Here is a 23256-nt window from a genome sequence, read left to right on the forward strand (position 1 = left end):
AATCCCTCCTCATGCCCCAATACTGCTGCCAGTATTTGCAAAACTGAAAACCTCACCAGATATCCTTATGAACCTTATCAACATAATCGTAACCCATACCCTCAAACACGCATGAGTTCAAATGGGTGTGTTTTTGCCAGGCAAACACAGAGACCATGTATATTATTCTAAGCTCAGCAACATCCTTTTAGAAATGCTCTGATCTAGCTGGCAGTGGTGCCTGCCTGTAATCCCAGCATCTTGGGAGTCTGAGGCAGGAGGATTGAGAGTGCAAACACAGCCTCAGCAAAAGCAAGGCTCTAAGCAACTCAGTAAGACCCTGTCTCTAAATAAAATACAAAATTGGGCTGGGATGTGGCTCAGTGGTTGAGTGCTCCTGAGTTCAATTGCTGGTACTTGCCCCCCACACCCCCCAAAAAGAAATGCCCTGATCTGCATGTTTTTATGCTAATTATGTCCTCTTCCTTAACCTTTGTTTTGGGAAAATGCTGTCATTTTATACACTCATTCAGTTATTTAAAGGGTCCTGTCCTTAGTTCTGGACTTCAATGGCCCTCTCACTGGTAGCGCCATCTTCTTCCTACTCCATTCATCAGTAACTGCATTTATAAACCTGGATCAAATTATACACATTGTCTGGGGGCTTATAACCATGTATGAGGTTAAGGCTTTTCAACTCAGTGCACCTTCAGTTTTCTTAGCTATAAAATTAGAGGGCTGTAATAAATTATTTCTGAGGTTCTTTCTGTCTCTACAAATTAGGTTGTGTTTCCAGAACCTCCTGCTCATTGTGAGGATGAAAGAGACTGTCCACATGTCTATTTGGGTCCAGCAGAAGCAAACACTGTCTCCACCACTTCCACTGTTGACCATTCCTTCTGTAGTTCATGCACAGCTCAACCCTCTTTCCTCTTGCTTTAGCTATTAAATTGCTGAAAACTTTGGGTTTTTTAAAATATGAAAACATTCTCATTATTTGGCTTCCCCAAGTTAAATCTCTTAGGAAAATGTTGTCGCAGATGCTAAGGTTTTTATTCTTGATCTACGGGCTGTGTTTTTAAAAGTCACTGGTTTTAAAATAACCTTTCTTTTTTCCTTCTGAAGTCTATTATTTGAATGGCCATGTGATTTTTACAGTGAAATATTTTCTCTAATTTCTCAGTATACCATGGTCTTTTTTTGTACCAGGATTGAACACAGAGGCGCTTAACCACTGAGCCACACCCAACCCTTTTTATTTTTCATTTTGAGACTGGGTCTCAGTAAGTTGCTTACAACCTCACTAAATTGCTGAAGCTGGCTTAGAACCTGTGATCCTCCTACCTCAGCCTCCCAAGCTGCAGGAATTATAGGTGTGTGCCATCACACCCTGCATACCATGATCTTTCCATATATTTCTTTTTAAGATTTCTTTTATTTTATTCAACACTGTAATTCTTTTATTTCTTCCCTGGCCCTGTTTTAACACTAAAACAAGCAGCCTTGTTCCCTGCCTATCCTTATATTTCTCACTGATCTCTTTCACTGCTCTAAAATCTAACTCTCTTAAGTCAAAGAATAGGACCAGGTTTGGATTCGGAGATCCTGTTTATCCACCTTACTTTTAGCATTGTTTCTTGCTTTTAGGGCAGCTTACTGGGTCAGCATAGACACACCCCACTTGAAACAAAGAACAGGGCTTGGCTTATAGTAAGCATTCATAAATTGTGTGCTAACTGCATGAATTTGTCTCATAATCCCATAAACACTCATGAATTGAGAGGAATTAAGATGCTTAAAAATAAGAAGGGCCAGCCAGCTGTAGGGCTATAGACCAGATTTTAGCACCAGGCCTTGCTACAGTAAGGGGAGGGAGATCCTGTTCTTCATGCACATGTAAGGAGAACTTTGGTTGGATAGGACCATTAGTACAGGATACAAAGTTACATATTAATTTCTTTTTATTTTTTTAATTTGATACCTGTGATTGAACCCAGGGGCACTTAACCATTGAGCCACATCTCCAGCCCTTTTTAATATTTTGCTTAGAAAAAGAGTCTTGCTGAGTTGCTTAGGGCCTCACTAAGTTGCTGAGGCTGACCTTGAACTCATGATCCTCCTGATCTGCCACTGTGCCCAGCTTATATATTAATTTCTAAAAACAGAACCCTTGAACTTTCTAACACATGTAAGCATGAGTTTCGTTGGCTAGATTGTGTGGAAGGTTTTCAGTCTCCCATGGGCCTATGCGAATTCTAGATGCTTATTGAATAGTTGCTGAATGAATGAATGAGTGGTCAAGAGTCTAACCAGAATCTGAAGGTGTGGGGTTGAGTAGGCAGCCTTGCGGGGGGGAGAGAGGAGATTTCAGAACTAGAGTCTGGACTGCTCCCCTCCTACCTGTATGATCTGAGATATGCATCTTAACTTTTTTTCTGAGCTTCTATTTCCTACTCAATAAAATGAAATATACAAATCCAAGCCATTAGCCTACATAGAGGGACATTACAAGAAACGTAAAACTGTGTTTGCTGAATCCCACAGAGCCATTTTGTTAATGCCTGAGTAAAGATTTTGCTATCAGACGTGGGTTCTGCTATCCTAAGAAAATCAATTGGTTTGTCTTCTATAGATGGGGTGAGCTGTATAACTGGTAATAACTGCATCCACTTCCAGAGAACCCAGGCTCGATTTTCAGCACAACTTCCAGCAAGTTGAGGGGGGTCTTGGGCGTGCATTTTCAGTATTATACTTCCTCCGGCCCTCATATTTCACCTAGGCTTACTTTCCCACTCACCAGTTACAGCACATAATTGGTTTCATATAATTGGATTTGGATATGTTTTGTAAATTGGTTCAAATTATTTTTTTGGAGAAAGATGTAGAGAGAAGAAAAGAAAGAAAGAGAAAGGGAGAGGAGGAAGGAGTCAGAAAAAGAAAAAGGAGAAGGAGAAAAGAGAAAGTAGGGAGGAAGAGAGGGAGGGAAGAAGAAAAGTCAGTCAGTTTGTGTCTCTTGGGAGTTACTGTGATGTGAGGATGAGATGGATTTGTTTGTATAGTTAAGCCCTCAATAGTTTCTGTCTTCCTTCAGCAAACCCAATGGACCAATACCTTCTTAGATGTATAAGACAAATAAAACAATAAAAATTTTTATTAAAAACAAAACTGGATTCTAAAATAAATTGAAATATAGCAACATAATTCTTTGACTTTCCAAATCCTGCGCCCTGGAGTTCCCACAGATGAATAAGGTGACAAGGAGAGAAGAGATGCCATGCAGGGGAGTTTTTCAACCAAAGATTCTTCTTCTTCTTCTTCTTTTCGGTTTTTTTTTTTTTTTTTTTTAGTGGTGGTGGTGCAGGTGTTCACATGTAAGGTTTATGTTAACAAAGGGTTACTTGGGGAAACAAAAGTTTGAAAGCACTGACATTTTCCCCTGGCAATTGGTGGACAATGGATGTGGATCTGCAAAACTGTGTGTAATTCAATTTGACCTATAGATTTCAGTGTTAAGACAGTTTCCCTTTTCTGTGTGGCTGTTGATTGTCCTTGAGAACAAGTACAAGGTTGTAGAATGATATGAAAATATAAAAAGGGAAATTAATTGGAAAAATACCATCATCAATCTAAAATATTTTGGTGAAAAAAAAATGATATATATATCCATGCTCAGTGTTACATGCCTGTTATCCCAGCAACTTGGGAGGCTGAGGCAGGATGGCAAGTTTGAGGTCAGCCTGGGCAACTTAGTGAGACAATGTCTCAAATTAAAAATTAAAAAGGGCTGAGGATGTAGCTCAGTGGTAGAGCACCCCTGGGTTTAACCCCTGGTACCACACCCTACCCCCAAAATTGATATATTTACTAAAATGTTCAAAATATAATTATATTTAGAAATACTGTATCCTCCCCACCAGGAAATCCTGTAAGCTTCAGTAGAACTCCTATTGAAACATACTGGTGTATGTGTGGATTACCAAGGAGTTTGAAGAATTTATAATCCATCTTTTGTTTCGTTCTCTCTCCAGCCCCTAGAGGGCAGCAATGATGCACAGCGAATGGGAAATTGCTCAAACACCAACCAGCATGTTTTTCAGCAAGACCAGCTTTTCTGAGAAAGTGCCTCCGATTCCCTTATATGAATTATTAGAGGGTCACCAAATCTCCAAAGATGTAGAGAACTTTGATTGACCCCTTTCAAATTTATAAAATGTAATTTTCATCTTTGCCAAACATATTCATTTTAAATATGATTGCAACGATAACTCTAAAAAGACATTTACATGTGGCTCAGCAGTAGAGTGCTTGCCTAGCATGTGCTAGGTTCTGGGTTCAATCCTCAGCACTACATAAAAATAAATAGAGGGTATCGTGTCCAACTACAACTAAAAATATTTTTTTTAAAAAAAGACATTTACATAAAAGTTACGCATTTTAGTTATATATTTCTGTGTAACAAACTACTCCAAAATGTTGTGATTTGTCATCTCTCTCTATTCTACTGGTTAACTGAGCAGAGCTGGGCAGTTCTGTTTTTTGTGATGCTGGCTGGGACCGTGATCATCTGAGAGCTCAAATGGGCCAGAGGTCCAAGGAGGCCACATCAGGGAGCTCAGCAAGCAGAACACCTGGTTCTTTTCTGCTGGCTCCTTTGTGTGCCTTGAACATCTCACAGCATCAAGGGGGAGTGTCCCAGGATTGAGCATTCCAAAAGGAAGGAAGCTAGGCTTCCTGGCATAGACATTGCTTCTACCATCTTCCAACAGTCAAAACAATCACAAGATCAGCCCAGATTCAAGTGAAGGGAAATAAACTCTATCTCTGGATGTGAGGAGACTATTTCCACAGGGAGGGGAGAAATTGTTGGGGGCTGTCCTTGGACACCACCACAGGGAGGGTTGAGAGGAAGCCTGTTTTTAACTTACATTTTGGAAAGTCAGAGGGAAATCATAGGCAATGCAGAAGAGCACTTCTTTATCTAATAAATGGGATTTGCTTCTGAACATGGTACAAAACTGAGGGTACACAAAAGTCATTCCTGTGTTCTTCTCCTCCCCAGAGCTGTTACATAAAGAAGTGAAAAAATGGCCAGAGGATCGGTATCCGATGAGGAAATGATGGAGCTCAGAGAGGCTTTTGCCAAAGTTGGTGAGTAGACCTGGTACCTTAGTTGCACAGTTCTTTTCTCTATTGAGTAGCTTTGGAACAGATTCGATGAAATGGTGACATGGGCCAAACAGCATCAGTGACAGGGGACCAGTGGGGTTGGTTAAAGGAAACTTAATTTTAAAAGATCTGCTTCAAGGAAATCACTTCTTTCTGTATCAAAACATGGAAGAGTGACTTTTTGACCCATAGCTTTTGTCTGGAGTTAGTCCCTATGGGTTGTCCTTTCTGTCTCGTCTGTTTTCATTGGTTTCCTGTGACACATTTTCTCTTACTTTTTATCACTAAACCTATGGTTTACTTAAGAGTTTCCAGAGAGTTCCTTCAGATTCTGTTGCCAGAGCCTCTGTTTTGAAATTCTGACTCTTTAACTGTGAATGTTGAAAGTGATGCCAAAGCCCATATATAGTAGTAACATGCCTCTTGTGACACTGTGACTCTTGAGGGTCAGGACTCAACCTTGAATGCCCCCCCCCAATTCCCTCACTTCCCTTATTCTTCTCTACCTCTAAAGACTGTGCTTGAACGTCCCTGAAACTTCACTGTGCTGTTTGCATTACAGACACTGATGGCAATGGGTACATCAGCTGCAATGAGTTGAATGACTTGTTTAAGGCTGCCTGCTTGCCTCTGCCTGGGTACAGAGTAAGAGAAATTGCAGAAAACCTGATGGCTACTGGCGATCTGGACAAAGATGGGAAGATCAGCTTTGATGAATTTATCAAGGTGAGTATGATGTAGAACACAAGGAGATACATTTGGAACTTGGAACTTTAATTCAGTTTAAAAAAAAAAATCCAGAAAGACATTCCTACCCTCTTTGCTTCATCATGATGTGTTCTTTCCTTTGTGATTTTCTTCACCACTGCTTGGGTTTCTAAAGATACATTATACTTTTGCAGGTTTTCCATGGCCTAAAAAGCACGGATGTTGCCAAGACCTTTAGAAAAGCAATCAATAAGAAGGAAGGGATTTGTGCCATTGGTGGTACCTCAGAGCAGTCTAGTGTTGGCACCCAACATTCCTACTCAGGTAGGCTGTGCTAATGGGTGGGGACCTTAGATGGGGAGGGTGTTGGGATGATGCAAGAGCTGAAGATTGAGGGAGAAGGAAATGTGTGGAAAAAGTCCAGCACTTCTGGGGTTATAGATTCTAAACTTGATTTTCAAACCTAAGGGGTGAATGCAAACATGACTTTATGGTCTACCACCTGTTTTCCTGGGTGTAAGTGGGCCAGGTACAGGAGCAGTCATGGCTCCAGGAAACGTCCAATACTAAGTGATCTCTTCAACATTTAAAAAATGCTTTATAGGTTACCAGAATTCCTTTGTAAACCTTACAGACAAAATTAGCTACTTGAGCTTTTGTCTTGAACATAATGATCATTCTTAAGGCCAGTTGAGTGGTCAAAACTTTATGTTTTCATTGATTTGAAAGAAAGTTGTTTATTTGTTCTGAAAGCTGCCATCCAGCAGCTTTAATGGAAATTTCTAATAGCAAAAAAAAAAAGGTAGAGATATCCAATATTTCCCAAACAGAGCTCTTTAGAACATCAATTGGTCTTAACAATACATTTGTGGTTAAATATTGCCCATGGTTGCTAAGACAGAGTTGTTTCACCTTGTATTTTTAAGTACAAGAATTTTTCAGAGCCTTTGCTATTGTCAGATGGGCATTATGAATCTGCAAGACCGGGATTCACGGGGCAGTGTTCCCCAAACATTTGTGATTCCAAGAGACACTTGCTTTTTCTTTTTTTTTTTTGCAGGTGCAAAAATAATTTATTGTGAATGTTTTCAAAGTCATTCTCCATTAAAATTCTTCATTATATTCCAAAAAGTACAATTACACTAAAAGATTCACTTTTGACATGTAAAAAGTAAAGAGGAAGAAGAAAAATTCACTAATTTAAGGAACTATCCTTATAATGAAACAATGAGTTATAATACATGGAGACACTTGCTTTTAATGACACACGATTTGGGAAGTTCATAGTATAAGTACATAGTATAAGGCATAACTTGAGGTTTTACTAAAACTTCTAAGATCAACTCATAGCAGCTTTGCTGATAGGAAGGAAAGATTAGATTAGATCACAAATGATTTCATGTCATAGCAGTTTACTATAATTGCACAAAGAAAAGACACTTCACAAAGAAGAAATATGATCTGTCAATAAATATATGAAAAAAATGTTCCACACCTCTAGCAATTAGAGAAATGCAAATTAAAACTATATTTAGATTTCATCTCACTCCAGTCAGAATGGCAATTATCAAGAATACAAGCAACAATAAATGTTGGCGAGGACATGGGGAAAAAGGTACACTCATACATTTCTAATAGGACTGCAAATTGGTGCAACCACAGAGAAAACTTGGAATGGATCCACCATTTAACCTAGTTATCCCACTCCTTGGTTTATACCCAAAGGACTTAAAATCAGCATACTATAGTGACGTGGCCACATTAGTGTTTATAGAGCTCAATTCACAATAGCTAAACTATGGAACCAACCTAAGTGTCCTTCAACAGATGAATGGATAAAGAAAATGTGGTACATATACACAATGAAATATTACTCATCCATTAAAAAAAATGAAATTATCACATTTGCCAGTAAATGGATGGAACTGGAGAATATCATGCTAAATTAAATGAGCCAATCCCAAAAATCAAAGGCTGAATGTTTTCTCTGATATGTAAATGCTAATTTCACAATAAGGGGTAGGAGTTGGGGAAGATTAGAAGTACTTTGGATTAGAAAAAGGGAAATGAAGGGAAGGGAGGAACGAGGGGACTGGAAATAGGAAGGTTAGTAGAATGAATTAGACATTACTATCCCATGTGCATATATGATTACATGACCAGTCATTACATGACCATGATGACATTCTACATCATGTACAACCAGACAATCCATATATGTATAATATATCAAAATATGTTCTACTATCATGTTTAATTAGAACAAATTTAAAAAACAAAGAAGCTCAGAGATACTGTTCACGATTGTCCAGCACTTAAATTAGCAGGGCTACAAGCAGAACCCCAAGTTTTATCCTATAAGAATTAGACTGTATTTAAATTATACCTATGTATCTATACTTAAATTATACCTATATAAATATTTTTATTAGTTTAATGCATTTACATATATATATAAATACATGTATATATTTGTTTCTAAATATATATGCATGTTTTGTTTTGTTCTAAATCTGCTTGCTATATGTTTTATAATTGGAGTGAACACAGGTTCTGTTCCAAGTGACTGGAGATTTTTAAATGTCAACAAATATAAGACAATAAGATAATGAACTGAATAACCTTGTAATGTCCCTCCTGAGCATGAGAATCTGATATCCATGTGGATAATCTGATTTATATCACATCTTCACATTGCAAATAAGTTATTTTAATCTTTTACTTGTAGAGGAAGAAAAGTATGCGTTTGTCAACTGGATAAACAAAGCCCTAGAAAATGATCCCGACTGTCGCCATGTCATCCCGATGAATCCAAACACCAATGATCTCTTTAGTGCTGTTGGGGACGGCATTGTCCTTTGGTAAATAAACTTCCTCTTGGTTTCCAAAGAATTGCCCATTTTCTGGAATGTCACAATTAAAAGTGTTTATCTTGGGCCACTTCCTTTGGTGCTCAGCTGTGATGGGTATACTTTTATGGACTTTTTAATTTGACTGGATCCAGGAGAGCAAACGATTTCAGAAGCAATTTATAATGAAAAAAAAACAAACCTTTATTTCTTGGATGGAGAGGAAGGATGCACAATATAGAGCTAAGCATAAACAGAGCAGGGGGAGGGGAGAGACAGGCAAGGTGAAAGGTGGCTATTTTTAGAATATGTGCCATTTTATTTCAACTGAGCATGGCCTAATGTGAGAGCAGATAGTCTTAAGAATAGCAGGAAGGTAATGGAAACAATCCAATACACATTGTATTCCTTAAGCAAAGAGGCTTTTAAGTGGTATACACAAATACTCAGGACACAGGGCACCTGGGAAAGGGGGATGTATTCTCTCCACAAGAGAGCTCTGAATAGGGTGGTCAGTTCAGGATGGGTATTTGAGGGTGGGGTACTAGAATCCAGGGTCTTGTGCATGCTAGGCAAACACTCTACTACTGAGCTACATCCCTAGCCCTTTATTTTATTTTGAGACAGGGTCTTACTAAGTTTCTGAGGACAGCCTCCAACTTGGGATCCTCCTGCCTCAGCCTTCCGAGCAGCTGGGATTACAGGCATGTGCCACCTTGCCCAGCTAGGATGGTGTCTTTGAAACTGACTCTATAGTTCTCAGCAGCTGCTCTGTCATTGCAGACTGCGTGTTAGTGAGTAGCTGGAGATACTCATTATGTGGTGAGCTCAGGAGTGATGGAAAGGATGGGTGGGCAAGACCCTGAGCCTCTCTCCTGTGCTTCACCCAAAGCAATTGTGCTTTGGGTATTTTATTAGATTTTATCATGAGATTAAATTTTAAGGATTCCACTGCTAAAAGTGAAATTTTTTAAAAAAAGTTTTAAATCCTAGCCTGCAGGATCAAGTCTGCCTTCTTAGGTTGGCACCCAAGGCACCCCATGGCATTCCTTCACTCTCCTACTTTACCTCCCCAGCCCCCAGGGCGTATGGGTACCCAGCCCAGGTTGAGGGCTGCACAGGCAACTGCATGAATGACTAAGGAAATCAGCAGACACGCCCTGTGGGTCCCCCACCCCATGCACCCCGCTTGTAACCTGTAACTACGCTTTGCCTTCCATTTTCCTTTTAAGAGCGCCCTTTCCTGGCCCCTCCTCCTGTGCAAATCCATAGGCCGTGGCATTTTCTGGCCTATCCCATCCCCCAGTGATTTCTTCCTTTACTGAACAGAGGAAATATTACTTATAATACTTTGGGAACTATTAAAATGTTCTGCTTTTAGAGTATTATGCAACTTTTCATATCCGTGCATTTTGTCTCTGTAATTGGACTAAAAGCTTTTAAAGGAAAGAGAATCTTGTTTGTGTCAGTCACTCCCCTTCACTATCTCCCAGAGCTTCACTTGTTTACTACTAGATTTTCATTTCTGAAATGATGAGTTAGGAATATGTTTCACTTAATTTGTAGCATAGAACCTTTTATTTAAATATACATATACATAAGCATGCCCGCACACACTCAACATATATATGTATATATATAAAATATATTATTATTCCATGTTATGGAAATATATCACTAAAAATTAGCTACACATACAAAAACCACTAGTTGCTTAAAAATTGTAGGAAAAGCTGGGCGTGGTGGCACAGGCCTTTAATCCCAGCACCTCAGGAGGCTGAGGCAGGAGGATTGTGAGTTCAAAGACGGCCTCAGGAACTTAGTGAGGCCCTAAGCAAAACAGCAAGACCCTGTCTCTAAATAAATTATAAAAAAGGGCTGGGGATGTGGCTCAGTAATTAAGCACCCCTAGGTTTAATCCCCAGTGCCAAAAGAAAAAATTGTAGGAAAATATGTTAATGCTGATTTCTCATTAAGAAAGAAGTAGTCATAGTTGCATTTACCACTTTTTAAAATCTGTGGTATTGTTCCTTTTGGATATTTGTTTTCACTTCCTTTCTTTAAATAAGATGGAGATGACCTAAAGGAATTTTTTTTGGGGGGGGGGGGGAGGGCAATTGAAGACTAAATGTATACTAACTTGGATAAAATCAGGTTTTTTTTAATATCAATGATTGCATGCTTTGGATGTCCGATCGATCAATGTATTATTTACCTATTAAGTGGGGGAAGTTTAGAATTCACTAATTAAATAATTACTATAAAAGGATATGAAAGAGTCATTCATCATATAATTATTAAGGTATTGATCTGATTCAAATAGAAATGTAGGCATTATATAAACTCAGAAGTGTATTGATAGTCTTTTATGTAGTGGGAACAATTTTCATGGCTAAGAAAGCAGAAGTACTCATGGGGTATTTGCTTTGGTCTTCCACCTGGAATTTTCTAATGTGATATGGGAGCCAGAGTAATTTTTGTAGCTGTTGGGGTATGTGGATAAGAAGTGGAATCCTCATAACTCGCCTCACTAAAATAAGATGGCTTCGGGAACAGTAGCCTTTCCCACAGAGAGTTTGAGTCTTATCAAAATGGCACAGCTGATTTTTATATCGAAATATGGAGTACACAGACTGTGTTGCTGCTGGAATTTAAATTCAATGTTACCAGGCTTTGTTATGCAGAAATCTGCTTTCTTTAATTTAATTGTTTCCCTTTCAGTAAAATGATCAACCTATCAGTGCCAGACACAATCGATGAAAGAACAATCAACAAAAAGAAACTGACCCCTTTCACCATTCAGGTATGTCTCCACCATTACTTAGTACAGGATGGGTTTGGAAAGAAAGAACACCATTGAACTAAGTCGTGTTTTTGCAGGAGCTCAAACACTATTCCCCAAACCTAGGCTTTGGACTGGTGATTTGCCATAACTAATGGAGGTAGATGAATACATCTCTGTCTTTTCCTTTATCAGTATAGTAGGTGGGAGAGAAGGTGGTGCAGTGTTAGTAGCTGGGGGCAGGGGGTTGTATGTTTGTTTGGGCCAATTAGGAGTCAAATTCACATTGGCTAAAGTTTTAACTCACACTCTCCCTGGTAATTTATCTTGGAGTTGATGCCAAATCCATAGCATTTAACTGAAGAGATAATAAGCCTTTCTAGGAAGTGAGGGAGTGAAAAATGGGAAGTTTTCCAACAACCTTCATGTGATGCTGCCACAGCCACCAGTATAATAAATACAACTTGCTTTTATTCCTTCAGTTTGTTAACTGGAACTGTCACCAGCAGGTCCTCTCTTATGTTCCAATCATTTAGCATTATTGCAATTCTCTTGCTTAGAAACCATGTCTTCTTACTTCTTAACTCATAAATGATACATTATCTCCTATTTGGGTGTAACCCAAACCCTGTGTACTTTTTAAATGGAAGTGGTGACCAAATTGAGACTCATGATTAAGCATAGAAATGCACTTAATGTTAAATGTTTTCATAATCTTGGCCATAAGTAGAAACTTTTTTTTTAATTCATCATTTGAGCACTAGGATAAGAACCCTGGTGCTTTTAATTTATCATAAAAACAACTTTTATACATTTCTGACATTGGTATGGACCCAAGGATAGTAGACTCCAGCCTGAAAATGTCATTGATGCTATTCCAAATGCATGTGAGTTCCATTACATGCATCATCATTAGTCATAGCCACATATGCTCTACATTCACACACTCGTGCATGTGTGTGCTCAGTTTCCCTAGTTATTATGAATGCTCAGTAAGTTGTCTTCTTAAAAAACCTTCCATCTCTTTCTGGAATTTGATTTGTGTCTTTTTCATTTATTCCTGTAATACACAGTCTGCAAGTCGAAAAGCTAGTGTGTTGGTCTCTTTTATGACCGTAATTTATGACAATAAATGTCTCATTAATGATAGCTAGTGGCAGGACAGGGACTTCCCCCAAAGGTGCCCTTTTGTTTCTGGCCAGTAGATGCTGAGTGTGTAGGCTTCATTGCAGGGCAAGATGAAGTATAAGACTCATTAATTTCCTGCTGACCAGCATGGGCCTTGCATTTGGGGTGCTGGCTTGACAGAATAGGCCACTGCATAAGCTCGGTGTCTGGATTACTGTATTTTTCCTTCTTATCATTATTCGCTGCACTTCCTCAGTGTTAAAATTAGTGAAGACCATGCATCTAGGCCTGTGAACATTCTAGAAGAAAAATGTTGTTGTTTATTGTCAAACTTAGCATGTACAAAGCAAAAGAACCAAACTTGCATTTTTTTTCTCCCTTAGGAAAATTTGAACTTGGCTCTGAACTCTGCCTCAGCCATTGGGTGCCATGTGGTTAACATAGGGGCTGAGGACCTGAAGGAGGGGAAACCCTATCTGGTCCTTGGACTTCTGTGGCAAGTCATCAAGATTGGGTTGTTTGCTGACATTGAACTCAGCAGAAATGAAGGTAGGACCCAAACCCCTAAGGCTGTGGGTGACCTAGTTCCATTAATGCCCATGTCAGGGACTATCAGAGGATGAGATCAGGAATTCTCAAGTTTAGAAAACTATACAGTTATATTGAGTCCATGGTATTAATGTAACAGATTCTATCCATAATAACCCAGACTTTTTTAAATGACAGAACAAAAGCTTTTTAAGACCACAGACTAATAATGTTGCTTGTTTAGAGCAGAGAGCGCAGTCTCACTGTCTGCAACTTCAACCTCAAGAGCTTTTTTTGAGAGCTCACTTTGCCTTTAGATTCTTCATGACAAATATTACTAAGCTTTAACTTACATTTTGTGAAGCAAATCACATTCATATACGTGAGTATATGCACCAGATTGGGAGAAACTTGGTCTGCTTCTTATCAAGACTGTAGAGGAAAGTTGTGGGCCATTGGTACAAAATTGCATTTTTGTAGGATGAATAAATCCAGAGATCTGATGTAAAACATAAGGATTATGGTTAATAATATGTGTCATGTATTGGTAATTTGCCAGAAAAGTAGATTTTAGGTACTCTTACCACCAAAAGAAAAGGAAAAATAAACACTCATAATGTTGACAGGTTTTGATATTTGCTTGACTATATGAATCACTTCACTATGTGTAGCAGGATGAGTTTATCAAAGCATCATGCTGTTTACCTTAAATATATACAAGAGTTAGAAAAATTAGAAAAAGACTAGAAAAAATTGCACTTGGATTTTTGAAATTCTGAACTAAATATGCAGCTGCCAATCTTATTCTCTCACCCTCCTGTCTGCATTTAAACAGTGACAGCCCAGTTGCTTAGACAGAGATAGACCTTGACAGGTATCATACTAATCACAACATTACACTTAAGTTTTCAGGTTCAGATCCAAACAATATGAATTCCATACCCAAATTCTAATCTTCAGTTGTAAAGAATTTTTTAATCATTTTGTGTAAATCAAAATAACCAATAAAGAACCCTGAGAAATCACCCTGAAACCAATATATTAGACATAATGTAAAGAGACAAAAAAAGCAGATAGAAATATTAAAACCCATGAGAAAGAATATTGATTTTTCAAGTTCAAATCAGCTAAATTTAAACCTAATTGAGCAAAAACTATTTATTCATCTGGGGAAACAGAAGAGAATTGATTACATTGTCAGATTGCTATAATTATGCAGGTAAGCATTTGAAATACAAAATTCTTATGGTGATAGACAGGAGAACATTGATTGTCATTATCACAAAATTGATCTCTTAAAAGCAAAATGGTTGTCAAATGGTGAAATGTGGTCTGATAGAGGCAGCCGAGCATCCCAAGCCAATGTTCTTGGTTATTTTTGTGACTCTGCCCCTGTGTTCTCAGATGTAGCATTGAGATTCTCTGGTGCCTTGTCTTCTCCACATGAAAAATGGGGATAATGAGTAAGCTGCAATAGCACACACCTCCTTTGAGACATAATAGTATTTGTTCAATGAGAGAGGCTGTAAGAACCTGTGCACCAGAAAGATAATGCAGCTCTCTGACTTTCCAGCAGGGATCCATGAGAATTACAATGAATCCCCTTAAACATGCCCTGTATTTATTTTTGTTCGTTTGTGTGTGTGTGCTTTTTCAGCCCTGATTGCTCTTTTGAGAGAAGGGGAGAGCCTGGAAGATTTGATGAAGCTCTCCCCTGAAGATCTCCTTCTGAGGTGGGCTAATTACCACCTGGAAAATGCAGGCTGCAATAAAATCAGCAACTTCAGCACTGACATCAAGGTAGGGGCAGTGTTATCTGAGCATCACTAACTCCTGCAGTAAAGGGAGTTTTGGGCATCGGTGGAGGAGAGACAGATGCTGGGCCCCCTGTCTTCAGAACTCTAAGGTTCATCTGGTCCTTTTTTGGAGCCACTCACTGTCCTTCAGAGGGCATCTCTAATTCTGGGCCACACTCACATCTATCCAGAATCCTGGCATAGTATGCAAGGAAGATGAGTCTGGCTTGGAGTTTCAGTATCAGGAAGTAGAGGGACAAGGGTAGGAGAGTGCCAGGCAAGAGATGAGACCCTTTTTTAGGTAAAGAGAGTATACATAGGACTCTAAAATGGCTCTGGTGTCATAAACGGGAGCACCTGAGGGGGATTCCCTTTAACATTACACCAGGTTGACTCTTCTCATTCGACTACTAGTAGCAAACATGGTGTCTCCTACACACCAGGCATGGGTCTAACTGCTGTGTGCATGCCTTGACTCACTTAATCCTCACCACTAGCCCTGAGATCAAGATTATTATTCTCTCATTTTACAAATAAGGAAACTGAGATAAGGAGTCCTCAAGGGGAAAGGCTGGGGAGGTGTGCAAGTTTACGAAGTTCCATGACCAGGTGAGAACAGTCAGCTGTTGGCGGCGATGACAAAGGGACCAAGGTAGGACGCACTTAAGGAGCATTTCAGGATGAGCAGAAAGCAACTCCCATAAGAACTGGTGTGAGATGCTGAGACGCAACACAAGGAGGTATTTCAGTATCCACTTTCTCAAAAATTAAAGAAGTTTCCTCCAAACAGAGAGCAAAGGAAAGGTAATGTGACCTGCCAAGAGTCCACCAGGCCTATAATTCTTTAGTTACAGGTTCCGGCTGCTTCACCACACAAACTCAATGGTGCCTGGCACTCAGGGTCCACCAGACACAGGACTAGTGCAAAGCTTTGTGGGTGGAAAGGTCCTCATTCCTTAGGATTTAAGCCCAGTTCACTCTTCTAACCTTATAACTTCCACTGACTATCAACATTCTTCTAGCAATAGCCACCGAAATGGGGTTTAGCAGGCACTGGACCTCAGCTCTCTTTGTGATCAATAGTGAAGCCCTTTGATGGTTGCAAAACATTTCAAGCAAAGTTAGGCTGCTTCATTGCAGCCATAAATTTACCAGATTTCCTAGCAAAAAAAAAAAAAAAAAAAAAAGCTGTGCTCTTCAGAAAAATAACCATTTTGAACTTTGGGAAGTGTCTGTCTGAGACAGGAACTGGCAGGCTGAGCACTTACAGGGTTGTGCCCAGGGAGCAGCAGAGGCCTGTGCTGCAGGGTGTGTCTGAGGAGCCAGCAGCTTCAGGAGGTGTCTTTAAATTACATAAAATTAGCAAGAACAGAGTAGGGGAGTGAGAAAGGCAAAGTGAAAAAGATGTAACATCTGGCAGGCAGTTTGTAGGGGTGCCTACCACCTGCATGGAACTTTCACTGACTTCAAAATAGAGAAAAATAAGAGGAAGGGAAGGTAGAAAGAAAGGAGATGAAAACCGTTTCCCCAGGTGCGACATCAGTGGCTCCCGTCTTCCCGTTCTCACTTTTCTAATGTCTACGTGGTGAGCATACATCTGCTCTGCCCAGACCCACCCAGTTTTCAAAATGTTTAGCAGCTGGTTTTCCAGTCTTTAAGAAAAAATAAGATGCTATTAAATGATTTTATTACTTGAAATTCTGTATGCTTTCATTGACTGAGAATAAGTTTGTATTTTTAAGACTGTGATTCTGAGAATTCTGTGTCAATAAGCATATTCCAGAATCTAAGAAAACTTGAGAATTTATTACCTATATGCCATCTGTTATAACTACATTTAACCATTTTTCTAGTTTCTAGAGAAACACTGAATTTACTTGTTATTATAATATTTCTCCTTTTACAAAAAAGACTTCTTGTTAATGCTTCAACCTTCTGTCTTTGAAATCTTTATTTTTCTTTTGCTGATTGTCCATTTAAATGTATTTTTAAACTCTGCTTTAAACTTCTGCTTCCTTTTTCTGTCACTTTTTTTTTAATTAAACCTTAGCTGACTGACTTCTACAGCAATATAAAGGTATATATATTTTCCTGTATACAATTTAATATGCATAAATAAGTTGTTTTTCTCCCCTATGGATGACCAAAAAAAATCTGCTCCTTTGGGTTGCCTTTTGTGTATGTCCTGTATTTTTAATTGTTATACTCCTTTAAAAAGAAAAGCAAATGCAATATGCAACCAAATAAAATATTCAAATTAGTGAATGTTTCTAGCTTTGGTAATTAAGTGACATTCTTGAATGACAGTATAATAAGAAATAAAATGTTTGCTTTGGGGAAATCATTGTAGAGCTAAGTATGTAATTAGCTGTGCTGTTTTGATACCGTAATTTCTTAATTTTTCACAGGATTCAAAAGCTTATTACCACCTGCTTGAGCAGGTGGCTCCCAAAGGAGATGAAGAAGGTATCCCTGCTGTCGTTATTGACATGTCAGGACTAAGGGTAAGACAACAGACACTGTGTTTACCTTGGTTACTCCATTGCTCTCTGCATGACCCCTTCTCTGGAGTCCTGCTTAAATCCTTATTAAACTATTAAAAACTGTCGACAGTTTTCAATAATAATTGTGGAAAACTGAATTTACAAATAAAACATTAAAGAAAGAAACAAATGTTAATGAAATGCTGGACTTCTTTATATGTCCTTCATCCCACAGGCTTTAAATACCAACACAGTTCTGCATGTTAAAATGTTAGCTCCCCCCACCCATTTAGTTTTATTTTATTTTCCATTGACTCATAAGTATAACAAGTGTGGGGTGCAGTGTGGTGTTTCAATGCCTAGGTCCATGGGGTAATGATTAGGAGCAAGTCCTTCAGTTTTGCCACCACTTTTAATACTACTGATCTTGAGAAGTAGCCTTGTCCTTTTGTGGGCTTTGTTTGATATCACTGGAATTAAATCCAATGAATTAATATCAAAGTCAACTCATTCCTGAATGAGAAATAAAGTAAAAGCAAATAAGAAGTAAAACTCACAGAAGGCTATTGTCCTCAACCTAAGAAATAATTCAAAAGTTCTGTTTCTAAAAATTGGTGCTTTCTTAGAGTTTATGAGAAGTAGACCATATTTCAAAAAATTTTAGCCTTAAGACTGCTTACAAATAACTGAGGATGCTCTACCGTTATTTGGGCATGTGAAATTAGTGGTTCTCAATCTTCAAGAGCCAAACAGATGTCCTAAATTTTTCAGTGATAATATACAGTTCACTCTTATTAGCTGATATTTATTTTGTTTGGGTATACCAACTCAGTGTGGGAAATCAGGTATTCTTATTGACAGTTGTAAATATCTATTATGAATTAGAAACAGGAATATAAATTATTATTTAATAAACTTTATAAATAGACAAAAACTCAAGAAGTCTATGCCAGAATATAATAAAAAGGAAGCTTGATGACTTAAAATAATTAAGATAAACTCAAACAGTAAGATTTCAAAAATCCACTGAATTTCTTTAAAAACAGAGCAACCTACCATTCATCTGAAATGGCTCTAGATAGAGATGAGAAGTCTCAATTGCCTATTTCTGAGATTCTTTTTACTTGGGACTTTCTGATTTGAGTGCAGGTACATGTAAGTAATAATGTATTGTTGCTGTGCATCTATTGGAGACACATTAAGGATTTTCAGTGGAATTCCCATTTCTTTTTCACCTTATACACATCCACATTGTGCATGGGGAGTCTTGACCCAGTCTTGAGATGTCCTTTTTCATTGCAGGAGAAGGATGACATCCAGAGGGCAGAATGCATGCTGCAGCAAGCAGAAAGGCTGGGCTGCCGGCAGTTTGTCACAGCCACAGATGTTGTCCGAGGGAACCCCAAGTTGAACTTGGCCTTTATAGCCAACCTCTTTAATAGATACCCTGCCTTGCACAAACCAGAGAACCAGGACATCGACTGGGGTGCTCTGGAAGGTAACTATAAACCAGTTGCTTAAGATATTTGGAGAAATGCTCCCGAATCTAATGCAGTGGCAACTCAGAATCACCTCCGAAGAAGATAAAAAATCCCCCCCTCCTGCAAACAGCACACCAATTATCTGATTACATCAAATAGAATAAATTAATCAAGTCAATTATAGCCAAGCAGGAATAATCAAATACGATCATTTCACATCCATTATATTCAGGTTTCATCCATTATCAGAATTAAGTGTTTCAGGGAAGACAATGCATTTAACTATTGGATGAAATCAATCCTGAGCTCCAAAAACCTAATTTATGTTCTTAATAGACTATGTTAATTCCTAGAAACAAGAAATAGCTACCACTCAAATATATAAAAATGATATTTAATTTATATCAGGATAAGCTTTCTGTTTTCATTTTATTTCTTTTATTTGGATTATTAGCAGCACAGAACAGTAGTTTGGGGCAGAATCCTGACAGTTGTATCTTGCAGGTTTAGTATCCTAAGATTGGACAAAAAGCACATGGTTTTAGTTAACTTCTACCAGCTAAAAGTGCCAGAAATGGGGCTGGGGTTGTGGTTCAGCAGTAGAGCACTCACCTAGCACATGCAAGGCGCTGGGTTCAATTCTCACATAAAAATAAATAAATAAAATAAAGGTATTATGTCCAACTACAACTAAAAATATATATATATATATTTTTAAAGTGCCAGAGATGTTTACTTATCCTTATTTTTTATATCATGACCTAGCCCCTTGAAACAAAAAATAAAGTCAAAATTAATATTAAATGAATGTCACCAAGCAAGGCAATACAGATTTAAAGTATTGGTGGATCCTTTTCCACAGTGCGCTCCCGTAGCTGGAAAGAGTCCGTATCTAATACTGCTGTGTTTGCACCATTTGTTATCCCATGGTCAGGAGTCTACATATTTGTTGATCTCAAGTCTATATATAAAGCCCACCAATCACCCATTTCCAGCTGCCCCTAGGATTTCACTATCTGGGACCCTCACTATCTTTTGACATGAATCGTATACAAAACAAACGATCCCTTCTCCTGTCCCCTCCCTCATTGCCTTTCCACCCCACCTCCCATCCCATCTGTTCCCATCTTTAAAAATTCTCCATTTCTATTAGTCATACCATTTGTTTTTCATTAGTCTCTGAAACTGAAGACCTTGGGTTCCACTATGATATCTTCATCTCCTTTATCCCTAAATCTATTAAGTCAACAAATACCAACAATTCTTCATTTGGAATACCTTCTAGATTGTTATTTTTCCTTTCTGTTCTTTTGGACAAATATTACCTCATACACCAATTATTTTAATAGAACTTAGGGCACTCAATTCAGCCATTCATCAAACACTTGAATGTGCCTCACACACTAGTGCCAAACACTGTTCCCTCTGCATATGTAATTTAAATGCATATCACCTCTCAGTAATTCTGCACACTGCTGCCAGGCACAATCCAGCACAGATTTCATTATATCTCTGCCTCACTTGAGAATGTATTATAGTAATTTTAAAAAGAGCCCATAATGACTGACACTGTCTAATATATCAACCCAAATCTGCTGCCTGGCATTCAGAGATCTCCAATTCTGGTTCCAGCATTTAGACAGCCTTGTCTCTGTGTGCTGGTACTTCACAGACCCCCAACAAATCATGCCCATTCTCAACAGAGACCTTGTCTATTGCTCCCGTTATGTTCATATTTATACTCATTCCTACTTCCACCTCTTACCATCCCCCAAATGCTCTGCTGTGAACTCATTACTCTCTTTTACTAACCCAGAAAGTAAAACTCAAATTTCACCCCTCTAAATTTAGCCCATACTATTTTTGCCACATCTCAACCCAAAGAGCAAATACACCTGCCTCCTGTGTGAGTTTTATAACTCTCTGTTTAATGGCCAAGAATCTTGTTTTTCCTACAAGAATGTCAAGTCTTCATGGGCCAACTCAGAATAGTTACCCTACACAGAATCTTGCACACCACTAATAGGTGCAATGAAAATTCTTATTGAATTGAAATAGGGAGAAATTAACACAGAATAGGAAAGCTCATCCAAATCCAATAGGGTCTATTTTATTTTTTAGTCTACCTTCAGTTTTTATTGGTTAAACTTGGATAATAAAAATGGCTGACGGGCATAAAGATAATAAGTCTTCATTAATCTAGGTGAGACCAGGGAAGAGCGGACATTTAGAAACTGGATGAACTCCCTGGGTGTTAACCCTCGTGTCAATCATTTATACAGGTAAGAATGTTTGGGAACTCATCCCTAATGTGAGATGTAGAGACCGTGAAGAAAACAGGGTTCCAGTTCCACTATGGTGCACATTCTTTTCACAGAATGCATGAACCTGGATGAGGAGGTGGGGAGTGCCATAATGAGCTGCAGATGTTGGGTGTTCAGCTGAGAAACTCACCTCTGTGCACCAACCTTACGGTGTGTTTAGTAGAAGAATCATATCTCAGCAAGACAGATTTACTGTGTGTCAAAGCCTGTTCTTCTCACCATCAGGCAAAGCAATGAGGACTAGGTTTGCAGTTAAGAATCTCCTGTGCTGTTTGTTAAGCCTTGCTTATCTTCCTGGAGGCAGCGTGCATGTCTGCTGAAGGGGCACAGCTGGTCGCACCTGGGGACAGGACTCAGTTTCTCTGAGTGACACTTTTTTCACCTCTAAAGATGCAGTTACTCTTTTTTCTTCATTTTTAAAAATTTTTGGTTTATTTATTTATTTATTTATTTTATATATGACAGCAGAATGCATTATAATTCTTATTACATATATAGAGCACAATTTTTCATATCTCTGATTGTATACAAAGTATATTCCCACCAATTAGTCAACAGGGACTTTAATTAGTGTCTCCATACATGTACTTTGGAAAATAATGATCATCACATTCCACCATCATTAATTACCACATGCCCCCTCCCTTCCCTTCCCACCCCTCTGGCCAATCTAGAGTTCATCTATTCCGCCCATGGTCTTTCTCCCTATCCCACTATGAATCACCCTCCTTATATCAATGAAAATATTCAGCATTTGTATTTTTGGGGATTGGCTAACTTCACTTAGCATTATCTTCTCCAACTCTATCCATTTACCTGCAGATTCCATGATTTTATTCTCTTTTATTGCTGAGTAATATCCCATTGTGTATATATGCCACATTTAAAAAATCCATTCGTCTATTGAAGGGCATCTAGGTTGGCTCCACAGTTTAGCTATTGTGAATTGTGCTGCTATAAACATTGATGTGGCTGTGTCCCTGTAGTATGTTGTTTTTAAGTCCTTTGGGTATCACAGGATTATTGTGAATGTTCCTGGAGCTAAGATATAGGGAAGTACCTGGCCCAGTGTAGGCCCTGAATAAAATGTTGGATATCTAAGCATTCTCCTTCTGTGTTTGTTTTATTCAGTGACTTATCAGATGCCCTGGTCATCTTCCAGCTCTATGAAAAGATTAAAGTCCCTGTTGACTGGAACAGAGTAAACAAACCACCATACCCCAAACTGGGGGGCAACATGAAGAAGGTAAACAATGACCGTTCTGATATTCCTGTAGGCAGACAAAGTCATAAGTCTGCATACGCTCTTTGTGAATACTTTATCAGTATGCCAAACTTAGATAAGTAATGTTTATCCAGGGATTAAATTATACCACAGCAATCAGAAATTTGAATAGTTTTATTAAAGCAAGTCCATTATTTCAGTTAATGACTTATTTATAATTCTATGTTGGATGTCTTTAAACATTATCATGTAAAAATTCTAATTAAGATAATTAGAGCAAGCAGAGCCACAGGGTTTTCTTCCCCAGCAGGATCCTCATTCTAATTTTCTAAAAAATTGGAGCTTTGTACTGACAGCTTGACTAGTACAAATAGTTTGTCTACTGTCAACACAGTGGGAACGTTATTTTGTAACAACAGGGTTGGCAGAACCATGTCTTACCATTTCTCCTCTTGATGACTCTTAATAAACCATGGGTAGCTACAGGAATATTTGCCCTACATGTCTATCTACTATATGAACACAGGATGGAGAATCCAGATTTTCCAAGTCTGAATTTACCTATTTTAAAAATATTATGGCCAGGTGCAGTGGTGCACACCTGTAATCCCAGCAGTTCAGGAGGCTGAGGCAGGAGGATTGTGAGTTCAAAGCCAGCCTCAGCAAAATCGAGGCCCTAAGCAACTCAGTGAGACCCTGTCTCTAAATAAAATATAAAATAGGGCTAGGGATGTGACTCAGTGGCCAAGTGCCCCTGAGTTCAACCCCTGGTACCAAGAAAAAAAATATATATATATATATGGCCAC

The 23256-nt window shown here is 38.6% G+C and overlaps 1 protein-coding gene across 2 annotated transcripts in view; it reads left to right on the forward strand.

The window, feature by feature from the left end:
- Lcp1 (lymphocyte cytosolic protein 1) overlaps positions 1-23256 on the forward strand; it is a 78468-nt gene that overhangs the window by 41141 nt on the left and 14071 nt on the right. For both annotated transcript variants that reach the window (XM_015484297.2, XM_048800939.1), the window contains exons 4-14: positions 5039-5127; positions 5708-5871; positions 6048-6177; positions 8582-8714; positions 11424-11505; positions 12996-13161; positions 14798-14940; positions 17345-17440; positions 18722-18917; positions 21104-21182; positions 22356-22470. In XM_015484297.2, the coding sequence (XP_015339783.1) occupies positions 5064-5127; positions 5708-5871; positions 6048-6177; positions 8582-8714; positions 11424-11505; positions 12996-13161; positions 14798-14940; positions 17345-17440; positions 18722-18917; positions 21104-21182; positions 22356-22470 (1368 nt within the window). In that variant the 5' untranslated portion in view covers positions 5039-5063. The remainder of the gene's footprint in view (positions 1-5038; positions 5128-5707; positions 5872-6047; positions 6178-8581; positions 8715-11423; positions 11506-12995; positions 13162-14797; positions 14941-17344; positions 17441-18721; positions 18918-21103; positions 21183-22355; positions 22471-23256) is intronic.

Source organism: Marmota marmota, unplaced genomic scaffold (genome assembly GCF_001458135.2).
Source record: "Marmota marmota marmota unplaced genomic scaffold, marMar, whole genome shotgun sequence".
In the NCBI taxonomy this organism is placed as follows: domain Eukaryota; kingdom Metazoa; phylum Chordata; class Mammalia; order Rodentia; family Sciuridae; genus Marmota; species Marmota marmota.